At 42.1% G+C, this 23,355-nt stretch overlaps 1 protein-coding gene across 1 annotated transcript in view; it reads left to right on the top strand.

The window, feature by feature from the left end:
• Positions 1 to 23,355, top strand: part of LOC129464220 (uncharacterized) — a 241,888-nt gene that overhangs the window by 210,682 nt on the left and 7,851 nt on the right. The window contains exon 3 of the mRNA XM_063619319.1: positions 21,523 to 21,681. Coding sequence (XP_063475389.1) covers positions 21,523 to 21,681 — 159 coding nt within the window. The remainder of the gene's footprint in view (positions 1 to 21,522; positions 21,682 to 23,355) is intronic.

Below are 23,355 nucleotides of genomic sequence, written 5' to 3'. Positions count from 1 at the left end.
TCTAATTGTAACAAACTAATTTGTATGTAAGTAGACTGGCTCTGTGCAATCCTTATGAATACAATATAGGCCAAAACACTCATGTTGTTGAGGGTTATTTTAAGGACCTTTGAAATGTCAGAGAAGGGCCATATAATAGTGCCACAACAGGGTTGAACTGCCTCTGTCCAGTAGATCATAACTATAATAATAATGATGATATGGTATGTAGCTACCGAATTTCTCGATAGTATCATCTGTAAAATGGGAAGATCTTATTAGAAAGGCTTGATAGAATAAGTACTTCAAATTTCATTGAGAGGAAGGGGTTATGCAAATAGAAGGGGCTAAACAGAATAAATTATTGTGTATCAACAGTATTTTATCTACAAAACATTTAATTTGGCATTATGGATGTTACCATACTGCTGCTCATAATGAAGGGAGCATTCATTATATTTATAGATACAGATACAGATTAGGGGATGGTTGTGGAGGAACTCATTCTCTGTTTGAATAGCATGTAAGAAAAATAAATTTTAAATAAGAGAATTTTACAAATATTTTTAAATTTAAAATGTTTATTTAGAAGAGTTATATATTTTAGTTTTTCAAACTGAGAATAATGCTTTAAATATGTTCTTAATTTTAAAATGCTGACTGTGAAATTTGGATAACAAACCAAGTTATTTACTTACTTGGGAATTATATAAAATTATTGAAATGTTTTAACCAACACTTTATTATTTGAAAATGAATATATCACCTGTAGCAACTATTTGCAGAAAAATAAAATTATATTTAAAATCACAGCTCAAATTAAATCATGCAATTGCATTAAGATATAATAAAAGCAAAACAGATAATTTTAAATCAATCTATAAACTAAAAGCTCAATACCAATTTGAATAACATGTTTTTACTTAATTTGAGCCAATTCTGATGATATTAAATTAGGTTTGAGAAAAATAGAACATTTGCAATAAAATTTTAAGGTGATTTCGCCACTTGAGAATTTTTTTCAAAACTTAACGAAAGAAGGGCCAAGGCCCCATGCTTGCCCCTGCAGCCCCCGGCCACAGCGAGTCCTCCGCTGGGTGAGTGAAGCCTGCCCTCCCTGGAATGTGTCCTGAGGAAGCGGTGCTCCTGGGTAGGGGGCACATGGAGGCAGGTCCCCCCCCATCACCTGGCCTCCCTGAGCACAGCAACTGTGTCTGGCTAGACTTTTAAAGTTTTTATTTCCAGAATCAGCACAGCCCTGGGCACATAGCAGAGAGGCAATAAATATTTACTGAGTTTAATTCAGTACAGCAGGGCAGACGCAGGGATCCCAGAGCCAGCACAGGGAAAGGCTGGCCCGTGTCGGCCCAGGCAGTCCCTCTGTCTCTGTGGACATGGGACCAGCCCGTCCTCATGATGGGGCCGTGTACCCCAAAGGCTCTGTCACAGAACACCAGGAACGTCAGTCATTGCCCAGCTGAGGCTGCTGCTGCTGTGGTTATTAAGGAGACAGAAAGCAGAGTCCAGCACCCAGAGATGAGGTGCTGGAAAAGCGGGGGAGATAAGCAGCCTGCTCCTGCTGCATGGCGGGGCGTGGGCGCCTGCTCAGGTGCAGGAGAGCTGGGGAGGGTGCCGGAGCTTCTGCGGTTGGAAGCCACAGGGCGGGGCGGGCGTCTGTGTGAGGTCAACACTGGACCTGGGACCGCGGGCCAGGGAGCCCGCTTTCCAGCCCTAAATTCCCCGGGACCTGCTGCATAATTCCGCACATAGTTTGGTGCAAGGAATGCTTGTAGGTTGTGCTGTCGTGTTGTATTGTGCTGTGCTGTTTTGTTGTATTGTATTGTTACACTATGTTGCGTTGTACTGTGCGGTGCTGTATTGTGTTATGCTGTTTGGTTCTGTTGTGTTGTGCTGTATTGTGCTGTGTGCTGTGTGTTGTGTTGTGCTGTGCTGTGTGTTGTGCTGTATTGTGCTGTGTGCTGTGTGTTGTGTTGTGCTGTGCCGTGTGTTGTGCTGTGCTGTATTGTGTTGTGCTGTGTGTTATACTGTGCTGTGCTGTGTTGTGATGTGTGCTATGTGTTGTACTGTGTGTTATGTATTGTGCTGTGCTGTGTGCTGTGCTGTGCTGTGTGCTGTGCTGTGTGTTGTGTGGTCTGTGTGTTGTGTGCTGTGTGCTATGTGTTGTGTTGTGCTGTGTTGTGCTGTGTGTTGTGGTGTTGTGTTGTGTTGTACTGTGTTGTGGTGTTGTGTTGTACTGTGTGTTTTGTGTTATGCTGTGTTGTGTTATGTTATACTGTGCTGTAGTGTGCTGTGTGCTGTGTGTTGTGGTGTTGTGTTGTGTTGTACTGTGTGTTGTGTGTTATGTTATACTGTGCTGTAGTGTGCTGTGTGCTGTGTGTTGTGGTGTTGTTTTGTGTTGTGCTGTGCTGTGCTGGGTCCTATTATATTAAGATAAGGTGCACAGGGCTGGTTCAGGCACACAGAAAGAGCAGGCCAGGCAGGGAACAGGCAGCCCCACTCCCTGCCCCAGACTGAAACCAGAACTGTGAGGCACCCTGCTGGGCCACACTCTGACTTTGTCACAGAGCCATCAGGAGGCCTCTGCGGGGCACACCGTGAGACAGGATCTTGACGTGGAAATAGGCCCACAGCTGGTCCCACAGCTAGTCCCACCTGCTCTGCCTCTGGGGCCGGGTTATGATTCCACTTTGTGCCAACCCTTGCTGCAGTGTGGATTTGACTGTTACTTGCTTGGATATTTGAAATATACAAACCTAGGAATTTATTTTTGATAATCAGAATGATTGGTATCAGCACAGTACAAAAGAAGCAAAAATAGATAATTTTATATCAATTATGTCACCCTTCCCTGGTGACAGGGTGGTGCCTCGGGACCCATCTCAACCTGGTCCGTGACGCCTGTGGTTTCTCAAACTGTGAGCCAAGGAACCCCAGAGCTCCACAAGCTCAGGATATAGCTTTAAATTGTGAGGGAAACAGCAATGCTGGCCACTGCCCAGGCCCTGTGAGCTAGCTGGAGGCAGCTTCAGACTCCACTGCCCAGGCCCTGTGAGCTAGCTGGAGGCAGCTTCAGACTCCCTGAGTGAACTTGCAGCTACACCCCGTGGATGACATCATATCTTTGTGAAACTGGGTTCTTGGCAGTTGCTGTGTCAAAAGCAATTCCTGTGGGAAAAGTGGTGCAGACCAGGAAATGCAGGGTTGGGCGGAACCAGAGGCAAGGCTGGAGAGGCAGTGCGGCTCAAGACAGGCACGTGCAAACCACCAGTATGCAAGGCTGGTGTGCAAGAAGTGAGGTGAAAATATTATTTTTTATTTCAATCTATATGTGTCACTTTAAAAAATGGCTGCTACATTATTAGAACAGAAATATATATGAAGTTGTTTGAACTTAACTATTTAACAAACAAAATAGTTAGGCATTTCAGCTTGGGGCACTGTAAAAAATCCCTGGGGGTGCTAAGGGTGTTATGAAAACCTATAGTATTCAAATTGATATGGAACTTGTAACCAACAGATTGATGTAAAATTATCTATTTTTGCCTACATTTTGTGTTTATGCAATTATACCATTTAATTGAAGCTGTGGTTTTAAATACAATTTTAGCTTTTTGCAAATAGTTGCTACAGGCGATGTGTTCCTTCCTGAATAATAAAGTGTTGACTTAATTAAGAATTTTATAAATTTTCCTTAGTGTGGATAATTTGCTTTGTTATCCATATTTCATAGTATTTTAGAATTGAGATTACGTTTCTAGTAGTATTCTCAGTTTAAAGGCTGAAATAAATGATTTTTTTAAATGAGCAAGAAAGCTTTTATGTTAACATCTTACTCAGATTAACATAACCAAATTTAAATCTATGAAAGTCATACAGAATTAGAGATGGCAGAATGCTAGCATGTGCACTCACGTGCTGAGGAACTTCTAAAGCGTGTCCATCAGCTTGTCGCCTATTTTGGTCACAGATGCTCCCCATGCAGGGATTTCTATGAACTTTCTAAAGAAGATGCTTAGTCTAATAGTTTTGACCATCAGCAAAACTGTTCTAAGAGTTACCCTAGATTCTACCTTTTCTATTTCATTTCATTAACTCTCCTAGAAGCAATTCTGTTCCAGTACATTCTTTCTTTCTTTTTGGGTTCAGAGTTTTCTTCTCTCTAAGTAAACCTTCAGGTTACACAGTGTTTGTAGTTCCGAATGTCACGGGCGGTTATGAGGGACAGTTTATGTGTACCACCAGCAGCAAGACTGTGAATTTTACATGATAGTGACAGAAGTGACCAGTCAAGTCCATGTGCAAAGGCAGAAGTTTAAAAAATAAAGGGGTCAGTACTAATTGATCACTGGCACCCTGAAACCAAAACTTTTCATTCACCTTTTTATTTTTTTGAATAATTATTTTATCTTATATGCTCATCAAATATATACCTATCTGGGGAAAATGCTCCCTTTGAAAATGATAACTTTTAGTTGTGCATGTTAAATTACTTTTTTGAGACAGGATGTTGCTCTCCTGAGGTGGCTGGGACCACAGAGACACACCACCATGCCCGGCTAGCTTTAAAACAAGTTTTTTTGTTGTGGCTGTTTTTTGTTTTTGTTTTTTTGTTGTTGGTTTTTTTTTTTTTTTTTTTTGGTAGAACAATGTCTCTCTATGTTGCCTAGGCTGGTCTTGAACTCCTGGGCTCAAGTGATCCCCCTACCTCAGCCTCAAAATGTGCTGAGATTACAGGCGTGAGCCACCACACGTGGCCAAAGGCATTCAATTATTTTAAAATTTACTTTCTTATTTTTTTGTTGTTGAGAAAATTGAGAAAGACTGAGGAAAATATGGGGCAGCGGTGAGAGAAGGAAGTGAACGAGAGCAAGAAGGTTATTTACATTTTGGCCAGTATTTCACTGGACCCCAATTTGAGCAAAAAATGAAAGACATCAGGCTTCCTTACCTGTTACCCATGCTCAGTGAAAAGGCATAAAAATAACCTTCAACAACCTCATGCCTATTGAAGTCAGAACCCTGTAGTGTAGTCATTTAATTGCATTTGTATTAGATGTGATTAAACATTTTAGTTGTATATATTCATCACAATGACTAGAACCTAGAAATAAATAATTCAGGCCAAGAAATACATGGAACATTAAGGAAGTTATTAGGAGCAAGGGATTACCTACAAGCTAGAAGTGAATCCAAAGCAGGGTCAGAGATGGGTCACATTGGAAAGACCAAATGTTAGAAAGACAAGGAGATTTTGATGATGAGACCACCCTATCCAGAGAGATGCTCCTGCAGAGTTGATCAGGGCTGGAAAGCGTGGATCAAAGATGAAGAACAAGTGTTAACAGCCTCTCCTTATGCTTTCGAAGGATTATTTTAGGAGGACTAAGTTAGGAGACTCTTTAACCTTCCCATGTGTACTAAATGGGGCCTCGCTGTGTTAGTTTCTGGGGGCTGCCATAACAGGACCACAAACTAGGTGGCTTAAAAAAAAATTTATTCTTTCACAGCTCTGTAGAGAAGTCCAAAATCAAGGTGTTGGCAGGGCTGGTTCATTCTGAAGTTGTGAGGGGGTCAATGCCAGGCTCCCTCCAGCTTACAATGTTGCTGGCATCCTCGGCATTCCCTGGTTTGGGGACGCGTCACCCTGATTGCTGCCTTCACCCTCACAGGGCATGCTCCCTGAGTGCATGCATGCCTGGTTCAAGTGCCCCTTCTTTCAAAGGACAACAGGCGATGGATTAGTTCCCACTCTAATGACCTTGTTTTGACCTGTTCATCTGCAAATACCCTATTTCCAAATAAAGGCACATTCTAAAGTGCTAGGGTTAGGACTTAAACATTTTTTGGGGAAACACCATTCAAGCCATAATGGGTGGTGATTGACAATGACACTAAATTTTCTTGCCTAGTAAATAGTCCGTATTCTAAAGGCCTTGGTACTGCTGAAAAAAGTAGTTTAGTGTTTCATGAGCTTTCGAATACTCTTGCTATCCCCTAGACCTGTTTGCAAACAGGAGCTTTTAATACATATTCCTACCAACTGGTTACCCTCTCAATGACCTTGAATCTATCCTGAATTAATCACCTACATTATGGCACTGTAGAAGCCACAGCAGGCCAGAGGAGACTTCTTGTTGCCAGGTTAAGACAGCACATAGTGGCCACATTAATGTGAATTCTACTCCGAACAACACAGTCCCTCCGTTACAGCAGAAAGGAAACTGAATAACTCCCAGATGCCACCTGGGAGTTATTTTTATTTTTACTAAACCACCTTCATCCCTTCGGAAAAATGCAATGCAATCCCATGCAGTTCACATAATCTCATACTATCCCCACTACATCTCTGAGATGTATAGTTATTCCCCTTTTTATAGAGTGAGGAGACTAACAGGGGTTAAGTAATCTACCAAAGGGCATATTATCAATGAACAGAAGATTCAGGATCAGCCCAGAGCTGACAGACTCTAATGCTAATAATATAATCCATAGGAACATTTCTTTAGAAGGCAAACAGTATCATAGGCTTCCAAGGAAAACAGCAGACCCACGCTTTGTTCAAGCCCATCCCTTGGACCCATTCCCCAGCAGCAACTTCGTGGAATTCTTTTGGCATTCTTCTCACATATTTATCTCCATATTTCTGGATTATATGTTTGTATTGCTTATTTTTGATTTCTTAATTGTAGATATCATCTATTCAGACCTTAGTGGAGACTATAAAGCTATGGTGTTCTTTCACGTTCTTTCCTACTCCCGTCTTTCCCAAAGTAGGTACATCATTGGGATTTTGTTAAGTGAATGCCTAGTGTTTACCTTATTTTGAAAGTAGAAGTATTGTTCATGGCTGAGCCCAGTGGTAAATGATGACATTTCCATTCTTGGGCAACTGTTTGTTTTACCTAAAGTTTTTAATGGTCTTGTTTTGTGAGAGTTGATGTTGTTCATCCTTCAGTTTTCTACAGTCCTATCACAAATTCTTTCCAAATTCTGCATCCGTATTAGTAAACATCTTTAAATAGTATGTCCTGCAAGGTTGAATACATCAGGGACTTTATAAGCTCAGCTTCTTCTTGCAGCCAGGCCTGGGGAGCCTCTGTCCCCTTGCTGCATGGTGGTCATCATGACATTTCATGTCACCTCTCTACCACAGATCTCCCATTTTCCACATCCCAAGTTTTTTCTTGCTGGATTTCCTTTATTGTTTTGGTAAGTTATATCTTCTAATAGGCTGTACAACCCTAGAGTGATAGTTTAGCTAGGTATAGAAATCTAGATTAAAAAATAATTTTCCCCTGTGATTTTATCTCCAACATATGATGTTGCTTTTGAGCAATCCATACTATTTGTATTTTACACCTTACTGAGGGATACTCGATATGCAACAAACTGTACACATATACCATATACAATTTGATACAGTTTGGCAAATATATATACCCATGAAATTATCATCACAATCAAGATAACAAACATATCCATCACCCTCAAAAGTTCACTTCCCTTCTTTGCAAACCCTCTCTCCTACCTCTCTCCACCTGCAAACAACTACTAACCTGCTTTTTGTCATTATGGATTGGTTTGCATTTATTAGAATTTTGTATACATGGGATTTTATAGTGTGTGCTCTTTCTTGTCTGGGTCCTTTCACTTAGCATAATGATTTTAAGAGTAATCCATATATAGCATGCATCAATAGGCCATTCCTTTTATTGGTGAGTATTCTGCTGTAGGGAGAGACAGTTGTTTATCCATAAGTAATGTCGTCCTTCAGTCAACCAGCCACATCTCCAGTGCTGAGTCATCACAGGGGGCTAGTGGCAATCATCTTGATCAGTATGACAAATAGTAGTGCCATCATCGCAAAATGTTCTAATGAGCAATACTCTAACATTCTATAGTTTTAGCTCTCAGTTTAGGTCTATGATGCATTTTGAATTAATTTTTGTATGTGACATGAGGTAAGTGTTAGTATTTTTTTGCGTATTGTTACTCGTTGTTCTAGTATCATTTTTTGAAAAGATTATTCTTTACCCATTAAATTGCCCTGGCACCTTTGTCAAAAATCAATTGACCATATATGTGTGGTTTTACTTCTCGACTCTTTATTATTTTACATTGATCTATTGATCTATCTTTATGGCAATACCACACAATCTTAATTACTGCATAAGTCCTAAAAACAGGTAGTATAAATACCCCAACTTTGTTAGTGTTTTTCAAAGTTGTTTTGGCTCTTTTATGTACTTTGCATTTCCATATAAATTTTTGAATAAGCTTGCCAACATCTACAAAAAACTAAAAGCCTTCTGCAGTTTTAATTGAGGCCTTACGGAATCTATAGATGAATTTTGGGAGAACTGATATTTTAACAACATTGAGTCATCAATCCTTCAACGTGTTATATAATCTCCACTTATTTAAATCTTCTTTAGTTTCCCTTAGTCATGTTTTTCAGTTTTGAGTGCAAAGATCTCATACATCTTTTGTCATATTTATCCCAAACTATTTTAGTTTTGGATTCTTGCCATAGACATCCTGTCATGGGCAAATAAAGACATTTTTATTTCTTCCTTTCTAATCTGATGTCTTTTTTTTTCTTATCTTATTGCACTGGCTAGAACAGCAGTCCCCAACCTTTTTGGCACCAGGGACCAGTTTCGTGGGAGACAAACTTTCCATGGATGGGGGTTGTGGGGGGATGCTTTCAGGATGATTCAAGTGCATTACATTTATTGTGCACTTTATTTCTATTATTATTACATTGTAATATATGAATGAAATAAATATACAACTCACCAGAATGTAGAATCAGTGGGAGCCCTGAGCTCATTTTCCTGCAACTGGATGGTCCCATCTGGGGGTGATGGGAGACAGTGACAGATCATCAGGCATTAGATTCTCATAAGGAGCACACAACCAAGATGCCTCGCGTGTGCAGTTCACAATAGGGTTCACACGCCTATGAGAATCTAATGCCATCACTGATCTGACAGGAGGTGGAGCTCAGGCAGTGATGTGGGCATTGGGGAGCAGCTGTAAATACAGATGAAGCTTCACTGGCTGCCCACCTCCTGCTGGGTGGCCTTGTTCCTAACAGGCCGTGGACAGGGACAGGTACCAGTCAACGGCTGGGCAGGGAGCGTGATTCCTGGGCTAGAACCTCCAGTGCAGTGTGGGAGTGAAGTGGTGAGACCTGGCATTCTTATCTTATTCTTGATCTTAGGGAAAGCTTTCAGTCTTTCATGTTAAGCATGGCTTTAGCTGGCTCACGCCTGTAATCCCAGCACTTTGGGAGGCCAAGGCAGGCGGATCATGAGGTCAGGAGATAGAGACCATCCTGGCTAACACGGTGAAACCCTGTCTCTACTAAAAATACAAAAAAATTAGCCAGGCGTGGTGGCGGGCACCTGTAGTCCCAGCTACTTGGGAAGCTGAGGCAGGAGAATGGCGTGAACCTGGGAGGCAGAGCTTGCAGTGAGCCGAGATCGCGCCACTGCACTCCAGGCTGGGCAACAGAGGAGACTCCGTCTCAAAAAAAAAAAAAAAAAGAATGGTATTAGCTATAGTCTATGCTTTTCTGATTCCTAACCTTTTATATGTAGCCTATTTTTTGTTTAGTTTGCTTTTTTAAAAATCTGATCTATGGTTTTTCTATGCAAACTATTTTGTTGTCTGTTTTTATTTTCTCTTTTTATTACTGGTTTTTGAAGTTGCATGATGATGTGTATTGATGTCTTTTTTGATTTCCTGTGCTGGGAATTTGGTGTACTCTTTCCATGTTGAAAGTCATATCCTTCAATTCTGAGAAATTTCACGAATTGTTTCTTTAAAATTTTCTCTATTTTTCTCTGGTCTTTCTTTCTGGAATTCCTATTAGAAATCACATCTTTTGCATCATCTTTTGATTTTTATATTGTTTCTTTCCTATTCTTTCTCTCTCTCTTGCTCTTTTGGTTCTGTTTTCTTGGATAGTTTCTCACATTTATCTTTCACTTATTTCATTGATTTGTTTTTGTTCAACAATCATATTTTTACATTCCAGGACTATTTTGTTCTCTGAGTTTTTCTTATATCTTTTTGGTTTAAATACTGTGCTGGTTTCATTTCATGAATTATAATATCCTCTTTATGAGTTTATGTAAATGCCTCTGCTTGTCCCAAATGGCTTTGGCTCCTTCTGAGTCCCTTTACATGTTAATTTTGGACTCAGCCTTTCATGTAGGGGCTTTCCTCTAATGTCTGTTTATTCTTTTTATCTGTTAATATTTTTAAATGAGGCACAAAAACGCTGATTGGAAGCTTTGGGAGCGGCTGTACGATACCTGGCAGGTTTACTGCAGCCTGAAACTTGAATGTTTCATTGCAGGAATCTCCAGATGTCAGTTATGTGTAGTTTTGGGGATCTCCCCTCTTCTTGAATCCTTTTGTTTCTCTAGAGAAAAACTTTGCCATCACCTACAGGCATTCTTGCAACTGCACAGAAGGGGACGGAGGGACCCCCAGTTCAGGACATAAGCTCTCATGTAACAGGTCTGTTCTCAGGGCAGCCCTTCTCCCCTCCCATCTGCTACGCTTACTGTCTCCTCCTCTACTGCCTCTCTCATCCCATTTTCTGTAAATGAATCTGCTGCATTGGAGGAGGGGTCGCTGCTGGTGTGCTGGGGAGGCGAGTGGACTTCCAAGTCTGGCATCTCTCCCGTGGACTTCAGACTCCTTTTAGTTCTATCATTTCAGACACTGGAATTTCAGGTTCCGGGTCCTTTCTGGTTCTCTAGTAAGATTAGCATGGTTCTTATCATATCACTCACTTTAGGCCTTGCGTTGGCTTTCTTAGGTCTGCTTTCTCTTTACTTCTGATCTCTAAAAAATTTACTGCTGTTCATAAGCCAGTAAAGCCTCCTCTCCTTTTTGACACTATTTAATTTTCATGTGAGCGGGGTTACAAGAAAGAAAAAAATCAATAAAACACGTGTTGAAATCGCCAAGTTTAACCAGGAGTCCCCTGCACTGCAGTCATCATCCTAAATGGCTTTCTTTGGCGATGCTGCCCCCTTATCAGAAACCTAGAGAAGGTCTCAGGAGGTCTCGCTTCCCTGGCTTGTAGTCCATCGTAAGGTTTTGCATTGCTAATCATACTGGAATTTTCTCCTTTAGTAGGTCCTGGACATTCACTGTTTTGTCTCACAAAATCCTCTCCTTTTTTTCCCTTTGTCTCCCTGTGTCCTTGACCCTTATGGAAAACCAGAGCCAGCTTCTGTTCCTCAACTTTTCTTCTCTAAACACCAAGTTCCACCATGGACAGAACACTGAGGTTCCTGTGCAGTCACATGGACATGAGTAAGGAGAGTTCAGAGGCTGCAGTGGAGTTCCACACGAAGCACAGGAGGTGAAACCCTTTTTCCTGGCTCCTCAGGAGACATGTGAAGATGACGCGATTAGAGGTCCTTTAGGCATGGATAGTGTTTGTATCTGCTGAATCCCTATCCATCTCGCATCTCCATCTCTAAATGTGCAGTTTCAGATATCTGTGAACACCCCCTGTGAAGTGCCTGGTTGGCAGCGGGTGGGGTGTGCAGCTCTGTGTCCAAGTATGAAATGCCCCAGTGCCAGTTGCAGTTGTTTTGATTTTGGCGTTAGAGTCTAATGTTAGCTGTGACCCCCTCCTTTCCCTTTTCATCTAGAAGAGACTGTCTTCATATGAAATAGGGAAAGGAAAGGAGTGTAACTCTCACAGGAGTGACAGGAGCCACCCCACACTGAAGCTGCCATAGAACCTTGAAGTGGAACCATTTCTGCAAAGGGTGTTATTAGAAATAGGAACCACAGTGATAAACACCACCACCACCTACAGCCCCAGCAATGAGGCCATCACCAGGCAGACTCCAGCAGACAGAGAGAACACAGCCACAGAGGGATGCCAGTCCCTACAGACAGCAATGAGGCCAATCACCAGGCAGACTCCGGCAGACGGGGAGAACACAGCCACAGAGGGATGCCAGTCCCTACAGACAGCAATGAGGCCAATCACCAGGCAGACTCCAGCAGACGGGGAGAACACAGCCACAGAGGGATGCCAGTCCCTACAGAGGACGAGATGATCTCAGTGCTATTACGTAAGTGGTAACAGGGTGATTATTCCACCTAGTCCACGAACATGGAATTTTATCTAGTGGCCAGAGATGTCCAAAGAATTGCCACAGAAAGCTTTTCACAGAATTATTAAGTGATTCATGGGCCCTATTCAGAAATGTCCAGAAATAGAAAATGCACGTGGTATTTATAAAGGGGTTAATTCATTAATCTCTTCTCTATCACAGAAAAAGTGGGCTACTGCTGGAACCAGAGGTCCTCAAACTAAAGTCAATGAAACTATTGTGGCCCAAAATTTAGAGACGTTGTTTGAGCATATAAGCAAATTGGACTCAGGGACCTAAAAATCAAACAAATATTGAAAAAAAAAAAACATTTTATGGCAGGCCATTGTATAAGCATCAGAATCTGCATAAAGAATAAATAAGGAAAATTTTTTTTCTTCTCAAAATACACATACATAGCTATACTTAAATATAACTGTGCCCTGCTTCTCACTGGTACGTAACATATACAAAAAAAGACAAAATGGAATTATGGCTGGTATTGTGACTATTTAGATGATTCCTACATAATCTGGAAAATGTGCATGATGTAGCATTTATAGGGCACAAATACACAATCGTGTGATGTGTCTTCCACTATTACACCAAAAGCACAAAACACTACAACACAAAACAATTTGGTTCGACTTTTAAAATAAAATGAGGAATTTAATTAAGCAAACAAATCCTTTTAAATATAAGATTGGAAAAATATTTCTAAAATTATTTTTATAGACACAATATCCTGCAGGGTTTTTTAGTTTGAAGTAGAAGAAACCCAGTGGTTCAATGAGAAATGGATTTGATGAAACACTGGCTCTGGCAGGCTTAAGAGGTAGCTTGCCAACTCAGTGTTGAAAAAGTTGATGACAAAATGTTCCTGAAATCAAATTTTCCTCTTTGGACTCCTTCTAGAATGCCTCCAAATCTGATTTTCATAAAATGAATTCAGGAAGCCAAATCTGTCTTTATCCTATGTTATTATATGAGAGAATTTTCCATGACCTCAAAGGGAGAACACATGTTTTGGTGAGTTTGCGAATGAAAATCTTATTATAATTTATGTCCAAGAAAAAAAGACGAATGATCCAGAATGTGCTCACACTCACACGTTTACCTGTGAAATGTGTCCTGCCAACACAGAAGTGGTCGCTCAGCTGGACCAGGGGTCTCAGGCCACACTCAGTTCACTCGTGTGTGGAGTTAAGTGTGTTCAGAGACAGTGTCCCTAAAACATCTCTCACCTGGATTTGCTCACTCAACAAGTAAATAGGACCTCTGTATCCAAAGTTCTAGTACACAGAAACATGACATTTTGAATCATCTGAGAAATGCAATTTGCTTTTAATAGAATACGGAAAAAATAAAAAACTTTTTTTCTACATTTAAAAAGAGCATAGGCCGGGCACGGTGGCTGAAGCCTGTAATGGTAGCACTTAGGGAGACTGAGGCAGGCAGATTGCCTGAGCTCAGGAGTTAGAGACCAGCCTGGGCAACATGGTGAAACACGGTCTCTACTAAAATACAAAAATTAGCCAGGCATGGTGGCAGGCGCCTGTAATCCCAGCTACTCAGGATGCTGAGGCAGGAGAATTGCTTGAACCCGGGAGGAGGAGGTTGCAGTGAGCCAAGATTGTGCCACTGCACTCCAGCCTGGGCGACAAAGCAAAACTCTGTCTCAAAATAAAAAAAGAAAGAAAGAAGGAAGGAAAGGAAAGGAAAGGAAAGGAAAGGAAAGGAAAGGAAAGGAAAGGAAAGGAAAGGAAAGGAAAGGAAAGGAGGGAGGGAGGGAAGGCGGGCGGGCGGGCAGGCAGGCAGGCAGGCTGTTCAACACCAACAAAAGTTACAAAAGGAAAAATTAGATCATTGTCCACACCATGCATGTAAACTCACACTGATTGAAGTGGCAACATTTGGTTTGAATATTTGAATATTTTTTCAGCTTTTCTTAAGGCATACTCATGTATCAGAATTACCTAGGATGTTTCCAGAAAATGTGGATTTCTGAGTCCCACCCAGTAGTAGATAACCATATTAAATACTCCTTAATCTGGGAGTGGGTGTATCTCAGAAATCTTTATTATAACAAACCCTCCAACTAACTGCTTTGCCTATGAAACTTTAGAACCACTGTGTTCAGATAAGGCCTTCACTTCTTTCCCAACATATTAACTAATTAAATGAAAAAAAAAATTCACACCTGAATTTCTCTAGTGTATAAATTTCTTCTTATGCGGTCATTGAGTCATTCCAAACTCTGGAAGTTGAGTTAATTATTTCAACATACAAAAAAAAAAAAAAATTAGGCAAGGCACGGTGGCTCCCATCTGTAATCCCAGCACTTTGGGAGGCCAAGGTGGGCGGATCACCTGAGGCCAGGAGTTCGAGATCAGCCTGGCCAACATGGCGAAAACCCATCTGTACTAAAAAAAAAAAAAAAAAAAAAAAATTAGACGGGTGTGGCGACAGGCACCTCTAATCCCAGCTACTCAGGAGGCTGAGATAGGAGAATCACTTGAACCCAAGAGGTAGAGGTTGCAGTAAGCCAAGATTGCACCACTGCACTCCAGCCTGGGCAACAGAGTGAGAATCCATCTCAAAATAAAAAAAAAAGATTTTTACAAAATTGACTTTAAGACCTCAGAGCTGTGTTATGACCACTTGAAATTTGGCTACTACTACTGAGGAACTGAGTTTTTAATTAAAATAAATGTAAATAACCACATGGGGCTAGCGGCGGCCATATGGGGTAGTGCAGACATTGATCATTTCCATCATCACAGGAAGTCCCATCGACGGCCTTGTCTTAGACAATAAACTGCAGTGCCCAGCGCTGCCCAGCTGATTTTGAGAGTGCCTGGATATGTGTGTGAAGTCCCTCAGCTTCTTTGCAGGAAACCTGCTTGAGTAAAACGAGGGATTACTCACTTACATTGTATTTTATTTACACATGAGACAAGCTGTTTTGTATACTGCACTGTGTTTATGGACGAGACAGACATTGCAATCAGAAGGTTTATAGATAAAACGGAAATGTTCATATTCAATTGCATTTTTCAGTTCTAGAGTTCTCGTGTGTCTTCTTTCCAATTGTTTTTGCTTCTCTATTGATATTTCCTATTGGTCCCACAATATTTTTACATTTTCACTTAAATCTTTCAACCTATTTATAATGGTTGTGTTAAAGTCCATCATCTTTGTCATTTCCAGTCAGTTTCTTTTGACTGATTTTTCTCCTCACATTTTTCTCACATTTCCTTGCTTCTTTATATATCTGGCAAGTTTTTATTGCATGCTGGACATAGTGGATGCCACCTTTTTGAATGTCTGGGTTTCGTTGTCCTCATTTGAAGAATATTGAAGTTAATGGTGGCAGGCAGTTAATTTACATGCAGCTCAACTTGATCCTCTTAAGGCTTGATTTTAAGCTCAGTTAGTGAATGCCTGGAGTAGTCTTGACTCTAGGGCTAGAGTAACCTTGTTCCTAAATCACATTCACTCCAGGATATTAACTGAGTGCTTGGTGTGTTCAACGAGGTCTCTCCATCCTGGTTTGTTGGTCCTCACTGTCTTCCAGCCCTGTGCCAGTTCTGGAATTTCTACTCAGCTCCTCTCCCTGGTAGTTGGTCTTTGTCTGCCGTTTTGGAGTCTTGCCTTAGCAGGTAGAGCTAAGTATTCAAAGATGCCAGCAGGCCTCCCTGTGGATTTCCGAAGCTTCTCCTCTGAGCCTTCAGCCTGTGCTCCCCTCCAGCTCCACTACGACTCCTACACTTCTCGACCTAGCAGGATGGCCTTGTCCTGCCTGGGCTCCTCTGGGACCTGCTTTGGGAATGCTCGTGGCAGGATGCTGGGCAATCCTGGGGCTCACCTCTGTTACGGCCCTTCTTTCAGGGAGCACAGGCCTGCACTCTTATTGTCAAGCGTCTGAACACACTCTTTTCGCACATTTTGTCCAACTTTATAGATTTTTAACAGCAGAAGGTCTAGTTTGATACCAGTTTGATCATATGACCAGAAGTTGAAATGCACATGGAAATTAACTGTCACAGCTAAAAGAACAGTGAGAACTTTCAAACAGTTTAAACAGTAGATCTCCCACTAAAAGAAATTTGCCTAAGAGTACACAGTCCAGATAAGTCAAATATACTTAAGTAGAGATGGTTTTCAGAATTTAACAGACCAGTAACTTGTTACATAATTTCATCAAGTTCTGGACACATGTCCACTATCCATTTAAAAATGAAATCAGAAGAAGGATCTCGTCCTTGCATGAATATGGTCCATGGGACTAGAAAGCAAGAACCATTGGTTCTTCTGGATCCAGGGCACCTGCCTGTATAACTTAGGTGACACTTTGCTCCCTAATTGTGTGCCAAGGTACCCTGGGACCTCACAGCAAGCTCACAGGGGTACCAACAACATCGATATTTTCAACGTTCAAGGGAAACACAGTGGTAACTGTTGTCTGTGGACACTGCACAAACTAGTAGCCCGATATGGTTCATGGTTCCATATGAGATAGGGCTACAACCCTCATGGCAGCAGCCTTGTCTCTGTGAATCTGGGTTTTGACATTTGCTGAGGTATAAAAGCAAGTACCCCACAAAAATCAAAGCAGAACATGAAACGAAGGTGGCAGCCGCAAAATCTGCTTCCAATGGCAGGCACACACATGCCATTAGTAAGAAATTAATTATGATTATTAAAGAATGTAATTCCAATCTCACTCTTCTGCCTCTCTTTTTGGAATTCTTTGGAAAAAAAAAAGAGGGTTATTTACCGTGCAGAGTTTCCCACGGTCTGGGTTGCCAATTGCATCCGTGGTATCCTTTATCATTGCCTCTTCTGTGAGTTTTCTGGGAACTGACAGTTGGCCTCAGAGTCCTGATACTGTTCAGGTTTGATTCAAGGGCGAAAGGGAAGCAGCGTGACTTCCGGGAGTTGGTGCCATTGAGGGTTAATGCGTGAATCCATTTGTTAATTAGGAGATGCGAAATGCTTTTTCAAATTCTATCATTACTATAATGTATTAGCTGTAATACTTCTACAAAGGAAAAAATATGCCTTCTTGACTGTTAGGTTATCAGTGGTAGAGTTAGTACAGAAACCAGAATGCACATGGTTTCTGTACTAACAGAATGCTACAGTGGTTTCTGTACTAACTGATTGCTACAATCTTTCCCTTTATTTACCAGTTCTCAAAATAGCCAGTCGGTTCCTTATATGCACTTTATTTTGTGCATTTAGAAACATTATCCTGAGAAGGGGTTCATAGGCTTCACCAGAGTGTCAAAGGGGCTGATAGTGTCCAAGGAGCTCCCATTTTAGACTATTCCAGGAGTCACAGAGGTCAATTTGACATCTTGGGCTTACAACAAAGATGTTCATTTTAAGCCATGACCTGATTTAAGATTAAGTAAATCAAATTTGCCCTTGGGTTTTTGCCAATGTCAACCCTCCCAGAGTCCACTGCTGTTCAACCTCTTCTCGTCTAAGTCCCAGTGGATCTCCAGAGTGATTCCAACTGCTCACTTCCTTTGTCTCCACAGCACTCAATCTTTGCATCTTGGTGGTTGGTGAAATTCCACCTTAGTTGTACTGTGATCTACACCGTACGTAGACCCTACAGTGGTAGCTGTGGTGTAGGGGCACTAATCTGAAGTCAGATGATCTAATTCAAACATTGACTGTGCTACTTACTAGCTTTGGAAACATAAAGCAAATTGCTTCATGTCTTTGAGCTGGTTTCTTCAAATGGAAAATGGCAAAAATGATATATAACTTGAAGGACTGTTTTGAGAACTAAAGAAGGAAACATTCTTGAAAGATTGAACCATTAGAGGTTCTCAGCAAATATTTGTTAAATCTGATTCTCAGTTCCCAAATGCAGGGGGTTTGTTCATTAGATCTTTGGTACTGGCCATAGTAGTAAAAGAAAAAAAATTACTGCACTGAAATAGTTCCGATTTAGAGCTGTAAGCGATAACACATTCCCATCCCTTTCAGCGAACTCTCTCTCTCCCTTCCTCTCTCTCCTTCCTTCCTTTTTCTTCCCTTCCCTTCTCTTGTTCTTCTTCTCTCTCTGACTCTTCCTCTGTGTCTCTGTCTCTCTGTCTACCTCCGTCCCATATGTGTCTGTCTCCTAGAGGCGCAGGGCTGAGCTCTGACAGTCAGAGCTGTGTGATTCCGAAATGCTCCTGAGAGCAAGTCACACTCCACTCACAGCGTGGCTGATCTTCCCTGGGCTCAACGAGGCTGCCCCAATAAAGACATTCAATGCAGTTGGCTTCTCACTGCCCTGGCTTGAAATGGCCACATCGGGCTCTAACCTCGAATCCAGTAGCTTCTGTACTGTGTCTCAGCCATCCCTACACCATCATAGTCCATCCCATTTGGTTAGTCTGAAAAACCAGTGATGTCCTCAGCACTCCCCAGGATTCCAGGATTCTTTTTTGTGCCCCGCCGCCACCCCGGTCAGAACCCACGTCCATTTCTGAGAACTGCAACCTCCTCCAGCCATTCACCCACCAGGCCCTTCTCTTCTCTCCCAGATGGCTTGGCATCTTCTTCCGAGCAAGTGCAGCTCTCAGGCCAGGCTTGAGCCTGCAGTCTGTGTGCCCTCCATCATCAGGGCCCCCTCTCAGGTCAGGCTACACCGAGGGTGGGATGGCAGACTTCCAGGGTCACTTCCAAGTCGTGTCCATGCAGGTTTGGATATTACTGTTCCTACTGATTCCCTGTGTCTCCCTGAACCTGTTTCCTTATTTGTCACAAGGGCATGAGAAACACTCACCTCAGCCTTGTTATAAGGATAAATAACAGAATTTTTTTTTTTTTTTTTTGAGATGGAATCTCACCCTGTTGCCCAGGCTGGAGTACAATGGCGTGATCTCAGCTCGCTGCAACCTCTGCTTCCTGGGTTCAAGCTATTCTCCTGCCTCAGCCTCCCGAGTAGCTGGGTTTACAGGCATGTACCACCACACCCGGCTAATTTTTTGTATCTTTAGTAGAGATGGGGTTTCACCATGTTGGCCAGGCTGGTCTCAAACTCCTGACCTCATGATCCACCTGCCTTGGTCTCCCAATTTGCTGGGATTACAGGTGTGAACCACTGCGCCCAGCCAATCACACATTTAAAGTGTCTCATGCCTGGCATGTGTCAGCAAACGTCAGAAACTTAACAGGCAGCAGCCCCTTTCCTCCTCCCTCCTCTTCCTCTGTCCAGGGAAAGGCTCTCCCCCTGTTTTGGTCTGAAGGGCACTCCTCCTGGTCCCACGTTACCCTCAATAGTACCCCACAGCTCCACGGTGAAAGCCCAGCTGTGGAGTCACCCTCCTGGGGTCAAACCCAAGGCTGACACTTACTATATGATTTACAATTAGGAAGAGGAGACAGGGCTCCTATGAAGATTAGATGAGGTTGTGAAGGTGCAGACAGCTGGGCTCCTGGTGCACACTGTGTTCTTAGTAAACACTGTGGTCATGACAGTTGTCCATTCCCTGGGATCCTCAGTGCCTCCTGCCATCGGCCTCCTCTCTGCACCCCTGCAGCCCCCACAGCACTGTAGCTGCCCTCACTCCCCACTCTGAGCTGACCTCCTTGCAGAGCTGTGTTCTCCGAGCGCCTCCTCCTTTCCGGTCCTGCCCCTCCACTCCACCCGGAGTCGTCCTGTGAGGGCTCACAGAGGCCTTTTACTTCTCCCCACACAATGAACATGCTGGAAACTTCCACCAACTGGACTTCCTATGGCCTTTTAGATAAGTGATAGTTCTTCCTCCTTGAAGTCTCTCCTCCCTTGGTATGTAACTCCAAGCAAGCTATATTCAATGTACACAAAACCATTTAGCATCTGTCATGGTTTCTGACTGTCTGTAGGATGACGTCTAAACTCTTTAGCATGGCATTCACGTGGCTCACGATATGATTCCTGGAAAATAAGGTTCTGGTCTTATTTTCTCTGTTCCTTCATAGGCACCCCACTCCCCAGCAATACCAAAAATCTTGCAATTTCCCAACCACAACATCTTCTCCTACAACTCCATGCATTTGCTTGTAGTACATTCCCTGCCTTCTCTGCCCTCAAGCAGAAAATTCCTACTCATCCTTTAAGACTCAACCCACTGCCAACCTTCTCAGAGAAGCAAGGCCTCCTGGAGCCATGCAGCAAGGGATTGGGGGAGCAGGGTTCTATTAGGTTCTCCAAGCCGCACCTGACCTGCATGGAGCCACCTCTGCCCACGGCCCTGGAGTGTGTCAGTGTGCACGGGTCCCACAAATCCTGGCACACATAACGGTAAGGACAATAGCAAGCCTGGGCGCCATGCTCACTCTCAGACTGAGGCCAGGATGTTTCCAGATCATTCTCTGTCTTTGAGAGCATTTCCCTGACCCTATTCTAGTCCCCACACAGACAGTTCCAAGGCCTGAAAAATAAGCTGAGTTCTGAGCTCAGCCGCGATCCCGTTCATGGTGAGTGAAAGTGAAATGTGATCATTCCACAGAATTAGAGACTGGAAAGAGCTTCTGATTTTGGAAGAACAATTTTTTAAAATGGATTTGTATGCATAACATCCATTGCAGTTGGTGACGGTGGAGTCAGTGACTAATAAAAATGTCATTTCCTGTGATTTTTATAAATTACAGTAAATATGCCAGTAATCACCCACATTAGCTGCTAAAATGCAGGCAGCCAGCTGGAATAGCGGCCAGGGGACCCCATTGAGGCCTCAAGAGGGAGACCCCACAGGTGCAAATTGACACCTAGGCAAACAGTAGTTAATACATGCTAGAATCTGGAGAAGGGTAAAGTGTTAAAATAAATGTATGTCAAGCAGACAAATTTGGACTTCTCCATGAGGATCTGTCACGTCAAACAGGAAATCGCTATAAATTACTTGTAATAGTAAAAATCTTGTCATTTATAACCTTTAAGGCAACGGGCTCATTTAACACATCAACTCACAGATCATAATCTAGGAGAGTTGGCCTGGGTATTTATTTCACTTTTAATGTGTAGAAGCTGGGGCAAGCCATGCATGAGCTGCGAAAGCCCTCACAGTGCCCTGTCGGCTCCTCAAGCCATGGGACCGGCGAGAGAGATAACTGCCTGAGGCTTGGGGGATGAACACGTCAAGATAGGAAAGCCCTTCCTGCTCCTGTAAAAATTAAGACATGCCTGAAAATGTCATGCCTTGGTTAGTCTCGTAATGAATAAATCCAAATAAATCCCACCATTATTCTGTTTATTTGTTTTACTTATAAGCTATTTGAAGTCATTGGAGCTGAAAGTGTGTTTCAACACGCCAAGCACATTTAGAGTATCTTGTAATCATCTTGCTAACCAGTGCACAGGCGAATGATGAGTGGAATTCTGTGTTTATTTCAGATACCTCAGTATACACTGCCCACAGTTAAGAAACCACGACCTGAGACATTGTTTTGAAGAGGTGAAAACGCCTCCACTCAAGTGGCCCAGGAGCGTGATCCAGGAAGACGAACACACAGAACCATCTTCTGCATTATTTGAAAATTCAGTGGAAACTAGGTATTTATGAACGAGATGCTTACTGCAGTTTGCATGCACTGAGTAGACATTTGTGGATTAATTCATCTAGGGTTGGGGGAGAGGTTCCAAGAGGAGGGTAAGAGCAAAGAACAGCCAAAGGCCCAGCTGACCATTCCCTTCAGTGAGAAAAAGACCGGCAGGCAGAGTTGAGCACACAGCTCACATTCGCACATGCTTGGCAATCATGAACTGTAAGGAAGAGCAAAGTTGGTTTCCAGAAAGATGTTAACTCACAGTTGCACTTCTCTCCACTTCCCTTGTTCCTCTCCCTGGCCTCTCTACATCTCCCTGCCCTCTCCTGCACCAGGGCTTGGTCAGTGCTTAACTCTGGCAGGAACCACGAGTGCTGTCTGCTGCAACTTGCTAGGATTCAGATGCCACTCATGAGGCATGGGCAAGTGTGAGCACACAGGAACACACACGCACACCTGCACAGGCACACGCAGCCTCTGTGGGGCATGTTTAGAACTCCTGGGTCTGCTGGCAGGTACCTTTCCCCCTCATGCTTTCCACATGCAGCCAAGGCCTACTTCTATTGCAGTAAAAATTAGTCTCCGTGTCTGCCTGTCTGAACACAAGCTAACTTACAAGGAAACACGAAATTTAAATTGAAGTTAAAATTTTAAATTAGATTTAATTTAAAATTTTAACTTCATTTTAAAATTTAATTAAATTAGATTTAACTGGTTCCTTGAAAATTGCTGATCTCTCTCTGAACTTAATCCTGTTTTCAAAATTATGGTTTGTTTTCTTAGATTGATAGGGTCCTCAGTGTGGGGAGGGAGAGGTATTTGAAGGTGAATATGAGAGCATCTACAGGTAAAGAGTTTAGGCGCAGTTTAGATCATGTAGAGAAAAACCTGTCATTTAGGGGGAGAAGCTGATTCTGGGAACCAAATTATTCAAATTAACCATATCCAATCTGCAGTGCCAAAACCAAAACCAAACCAACCATCCTAAATTCTTCACTTTACTTTGGCAGACACCAAATATGCATATGTGTATCAAATAAAGTGAACAACTGGAGTTCTTTCTCTAATTTAGATAATTTCTGGAAAAAAACCAGCAATCTACATCTTTTGCCTCAATTGCTAGATTATTGCTAATGAGAGAATATTTATGTTTTTAACTTTTCTTTCTCCTTTGGGTGAGGTGGCTGGAATGGATAAATGTTTCAATTCTACATTTCTAAATTCTGCATATCTATAGAGTCATGTTGCATATGTTACTCACATATGATTATTGACACATTTATTAATTTACAACAAAGTTAATTTCTATGGAACAATGAGTAATTTTGAAAATATTTTGGATAAAATTTTACAAACTCATTATTCAACGAACTCAACAATGCATATTGTATTTCTATGGTTCTAAGATGCCCATTTTAAATATTTTTATCATCTCTGGAATCTAAATGCACCATTACCATCAGTGGCAACTTAGAATTACAATTGGCAGAGCTTTTTCTTTCATAGCAGCATGTAAAATAAAGATGCATCTTATAAATGGCATCTTAGGCTTGTTGAAATAGAAAAAGTGTGTGTGTGTAGAAGTAGCCTACAGATAATTTCTTGTCCAGATGGTCTCGGGGTAAAAAAAAAAATTGTTTGTGTCAAATATCAGCTATTCTTCCCTAATACTTCTTTATGT

This window comes from Symphalangus syndactylus, chromosome 15 (genome assembly GCF_028878055.3).
Source record: "Symphalangus syndactylus isolate Jambi chromosome 15, NHGRI_mSymSyn1-v2.1_pri, whole genome shotgun sequence".
In the NCBI taxonomy this organism is placed as follows: domain Eukaryota; kingdom Metazoa; phylum Chordata; class Mammalia; order Primates; family Hylobatidae; genus Symphalangus; species Symphalangus syndactylus.
This window is presented reverse-complemented; position numbering and strand designations above follow the sequence as displayed.